The sequence below is a fragment of the Adiantum capillus-veneris genome, chromosome 8 (assembly GCF_014529385.1).
Source record: "Adiantum capillus-veneris isolate H3 chromosome 8, ASM1452938v2, whole genome shotgun sequence".
In the NCBI taxonomy this organism is placed as follows: domain Eukaryota; kingdom Viridiplantae; phylum Streptophyta; class Polypodiopsida; order Polypodiales; family Pteridaceae; genus Adiantum; species Adiantum capillus-veneris.
The window spans coordinates 77,868,931-77,873,953 of NC_140938.1; the positions used below are offsets into that span (position 1 = coordinate 77,868,931).

Here is a 5,023-nt window from a genome sequence, read left to right on the forward strand (position 1 = left end):
GTTTAATTGTCGGTCTTTGAAACTGTCTACATGAGGTTATACATCATGGGTTCTGAATGTTGCTTTTCTTTGTGTCGATTGGAGTACGCCATACACATGTGCTTTTGGTATATATCAGATCTATGAGTGTATATTGTCGAAAAGTATTGTATGCCAAGAGGATGCCAATTTATAAGGGAATTTTGCATATTAGGGATCTTACAAGTGTGTGTATATCGGTCGATGTCGAATTGCAAATCTATGTTCTGTGTATACGTAGTCGAGGCCGGTCGGGAACAGGCAAAGATAGTTGTGGATTCCACATTGTGTATCGAGGTGTGTGTTTGCGAGGGGATAGGGGTGCGGTGAGATCACTGGGCTATAGAGAGGAATTCATTGAGTGTGCTGGTGGTTTTCCCATTTCCCCCTTTCCATCTTGTGGTGCCCCCAGTGAGGATCCACTGATTGCTTCCTAACAAAGTGTTCGTGAGTCAAGATGAAGCAGGAGTTTGGTCCAGTGTTCAAAGGAGATGAAGATGCTGACGAGTGGATTGCCGATTTTGAAGTGGATTGCTTTGCATCTGGTAAAGCAAAAGCTTGGTTCGATGGCTTAGAAGATGCATACAAACAAAATTGGATCGGATTTCGAGAGCACTTTCTACAAAGGTATCAAAAAGCGGTGTCGGCTTCGGAACCAGATGCAAAGCTCAAGGGCTTGCGGCAGGAACTAAGTGCAAGTTTCGATGCTTTTGTTGATAGATTTGAAGCTTATTGGGGGGATTTTGTGGCTGCTACCCAAGCAACCAATGCGGGATATTTTAAGCGAGAAAGGTTTCTATCATCTTGCATCCCTATGTTTGTGAGAGAGTGGACTATGAAGATCCAAGCACTTATGATGAAGCCGTCAGAATCTCCAGAGCAAAGAGTCGAAAGATGAAGAAGAAGATGGAGGCAGGATTGCTACAGTCTACCATCATGGCAGCCAGTGGACCCAGGCCCAAACAGATTGACGAGCATCAAGAGGTAAAAGCCCTTTCTTTTCCTGATATGCAATTGATCAAAGCAGGTGAAGCTGATGCCAGGGTAGAAGAGCTAGAAGAAGTGCCAACCAGGGCTCAAAACGTGCAGAGAGGTATGTTCAGGGTGCCACCCAATTATCTTCCTCAAGAGGACGAGGTGATAGAAAATTTTAAAGAAGAGGTGTCGGTTCTAGAGCCAGCAACGAGGAAGGTAGCAGTGGTCCAAGAATTGACAAGTTCAAAAGAGGAGTCCGACAGTTCTCATAGCTCCATCAGCAGTTTGGATACAGATGCTACATGGGAGACAGAATCCTTGTCCTCTTGGTATGAGACTTATGATGTTTTTTATGTGGATGAAGTGAAGAACAATGTATGCCAGTTGCTTGCCAGCGAGCTAAAGGTCAAAGAGAAGTATAGTGTTATGCCTTGTGTAAACCGATCAGTTGAGAAGCCATATCTTGTGTCTCATGATGGTGAGTCCCTATGGGAGGAAGAGGTATGGTTTGATTGTGCATCCGATTTAACTGAAGAGCAGGTTTTTGAGGATGACTTGCAGAAGCTAGAAGAAGAAAAAGAGGTATGTCGAAGTGATTTGTCTATGCAGGGGTGGGGCAACGTTGCCTTGAGGGGCATATAGAGGTGCACAGAGTGGTTCCAGAGTTTGTGTATGGACGTGGAGAGATAGTTCTGGCAGATGACTCTATGGAAACTGATGCAGGTGCAGCCTATGAGCGTGAGGCTCCATGCAAAGAGGAAGGTACCACCAACCTTGCAGGTGATGAGGTATTTGAACAGGTTGAATCTCTAGCAATTCATGTTCTTGAGTATGAAAAGTTTCCTGGGAACCATTTTCAGAGGTTTTGGATACAGGTTTGCCAAGTGATCAGGTTTGCTAGGCTATGCAGCAAGTGGAGGCAAATGGCAGGGTCTTGCTATTTTATGTGCTGCTATGGATACATGTGTTATTGGAGGTTGCTTTACAGGTGTGTTTGTGTCAGTGGTGGCGAGGTTTTTTTGAAGAAGACTATACTACAGAGAATTCTCTAACAGGTGACATGATAGCTGCTTATGGTACCAATGCTTCACGTGGTCGAAAGCTTGTTTATGGTTGGCACAAAGGCTTGTAGATGCAGGGTGACAAAGCTCCATGCTATGAAGGGTTAGAAGGGTGGCGTGTCTATTGGCCTACAAGTGCAAAGGAAGTCTTGGATATGCATGCCTTACAGGTGGATGGCCACGGCCATCGTTTTGTTTTTGATCCAGGTGGAGCCTACACTATGATTGGGGAAGTTGTACGCTTTCCATTTGACCCTGGCGGGTGATGTAGTAGCAGATGGTTTTTTCTCTATATCTAGCCTATTTATTTAGCCATTATCATCATTTTTCTTATGCAGCCTATGTAGCTACTTTATATCGTTCTCTCTATGCACTACGTATTTTACCTAAATAATGCTACGGCTAAGCATAAATGCTCAACGAGGGGGTGGGCAATGATGGTGCAGCCAGAGTTGGTCAGCCCAAGCAGAGCTCAAAAGCTGGTACATGGATCTTTGCAAGCAGGTGGCAAAGTGCTAAAGTGGCTATTTGATGCAAGGTATGGTCAGCACTATCGGGAAGTGTATGCCAAATGTTTTTTTTTGCAGACAAAAGGTGGTTTTCGAGCTCAAGTACTGGTCGGGATACCTAGAAGTGTCAAAGGTTGCTTGGGTGTACTCATCAGCGAGAGCCACGATGTGTACTATGTTGAATGCTTTGGCTATTCTGACAGTTTCGAAGCTCTGTGGATGCATGAAGTCCAAAGGTTAGCATCGACTCAATGGATGCGATTTGGAGGGCGTTCATCGAGCAATTCAGGCGTGTGAAATGGGGCCAGGACACCCAAGGTTTTTTAATGCTATTTTAAAAAAAAAAACGCGAGCTGCAGTTCAAGGAGGTGGCGAGCTGCAGTTCATGGGGAAAGGAGCGCCATCTGTATGGGGTGCATGAGGAGGCCTTGGGGAGGCGTAGGGTAACCGGTTTGGAGGGGGCTCAATGGATGCACGGGGAGGTAGGCATGTGCCGAAGGCTGGATGGCAGAGTCCGTAAGCCTTCTAGAAGGGGTAGCTTGACAAGGAGGACCAAGGAGTGCTGCTTGAGGAGAGTCGCCCCTTGCACGAGAGTAGCCAGGGACCATCGACTGGGGGCTGTGAAGGAGAAGCCGCAATGGGCTGTAGGGTGAGGACACCGAGAGGGGTGGCAGTAGAAGGTGGCCGAGAGCTGCATGAAGGAAGAGAGAGTGCCACTTGCAGACAGGGGGCCACCCTGTATGGGCTACCGAATACGAAAGAGGAGGGCCAGGAAGTTGGCCGCCAGAGGTGTTGAAGGGCTACCAATACGTCAGAGCCAGGACGGGAGAGGGCCTGAGAAGGGCCGCCAGTCAAGGGGTGAGGCTTGGGGGGCGTGATTCTGAGCATCACAGGAGAGCACGGGGCTGCAGATAGAAGGAGGAAGGGCCGCAATGGGTGGCAATAGGAGGAACAGGGCGTGAGCAGTGAAGGGTGGTGGGGATTAGAGAGGTGGCACCAACTGCATGAGAGGAGGGGTCGTGGCCAAGGAGGAGCCGGGGGCTGGTCTGAGAAAGGTTATAGACGGTGTGGTGGAGCTCGCCATAGATGGTCAATGGCCTCCTTCGAGGTGCAGCAGACGAGAAGTTGAAGGGCTGCCAGTTTCAGTGTCAAGGCTTGCTGAGGACAATTGGGGGGCTGCATAAGCTTGATCCTCAAAAATAGTTTTAAGGCGAAGGGAGACACTGCAAGATCATTGAGTGCTGCTCGTGAACATGAATTGAAACCACTTGTTACTATCGAATTATGTGCAGAGTTTGATTGCCGGTCTTTGAAACTGTCTGCATGAGGTTATAAATCGTGGGTTCTGAATGTTGCTTTTCTTTGTGTCGAGTGGAGTACGCCATACACATGTGCTTTTGGTATATATCAGATGTATGAGTGTATATTGTCAGAAAGTATTGTATGCCAAGAGGATGCCAATTTGTAAGGGAATTTTTCATAATAGGGATCTTGCAAGTGTATGTATATCGGTCGATGTTGAATTGCAAATCTATGGTCTGTGTATGTAGTCGAGGCCGGTCGGGAACGGGAAGGGATAGTTGTGGATTCCACATCGTGTATTGAGGTGCGTGTTTGCGAGGGGATAGGGGTGTGGTGAGATCACTGGGCTATAGAGAGGCTTTCATTGAGTGTGCTGGTGGTTTTTCCATTTTCCCCTTTCCAACGGCCATGGCATGTACTATTGCCCTCATCCAAGAAGGCAGAACTTCAATAGAGGCATAAGGCCACTACCACCCAGGCAACCAGAGCTGATTCCACTAGTCCAAATCCTTCCACCACCCATACAACCACCACCACCATCGTAACCTCTCATTCCACTGCTACCTCCATCACCTGCTAGAAACCAAGCAGTGAGTGTCATCAGCCTTGAAGCTAAGGGAGAGGAAAAGGTAGAAGAGTGTGTCAAAGAGAAGGACAAAGGAAAAGGAAAAGGAGAAGAAGTGGATGCCATGGGGGTGAAGCGAGCTAGGCACGAAGAGGCCTTTCAAAGGGAGGAAAAGATGAAAGGAAAAGAAGAGTATAGAAAGCATGCGTCTAAGCCTCAGTGGAAGATCAACATCGTGGATTTTTTGGTGGGCGAGTATGCTAAACCATATGACCTAGCTCAAGATGTTTTGATGCAGGGTCCAAAAATAACCTCGTCCCAATTACTCCATCTTGCACCTAGGATGAGGAAACAATGGACGAAGATGGTAAGTACTAGAAAGTCAAGACTAAGGATAGTTGGGGCTATCTCTGGGAGGAATCTAGACAACATCCTACCTATCATGAATGCCCACATCAAGGGAAAACGTATCTCAAAAATCTACACAGATGGTGGCGCACAAATATGCGACATGAGTGAAAAATGATGCACCATCTAGGCCTAGAGGTAAGTAGGTTAGCACCCTGCCAAGCTAAAATGGAAAATAAAGTCAA

At 47.2% G+C, this 5,023-nt stretch overlaps 1 protein-coding gene across 1 annotated transcript; it reads left to right on the plus strand.

Annotated features, from left to right (window-relative positions):
* The first annotated feature begins 471 nt into the window (after positions 1-471).
* Positions 472-923, plus strand: LOC147452407 (uncharacterized). The gene has a single exon (XM_086518116.1). It carries the CDS (start codon positions 476-478, stop codon positions 914-916), a length of 441 nt encoding a protein of 146 aa, XP_086374242.1. The 5' UTR covers positions 472-475; the 3' UTR covers positions 917-923.
* The last annotated feature ends 4,100 nt before the right edge of the window (positions 924-5,023 follow it).

Coding starts and splice junctions, on each gene's coding strand:
- LOC147452407 (XM_086518116.1), top strand. CDS start 476: ATGAAGCAGGAGTTTGGTCCAGTGTTCAAAGGAGATGAAGATGCTGAC.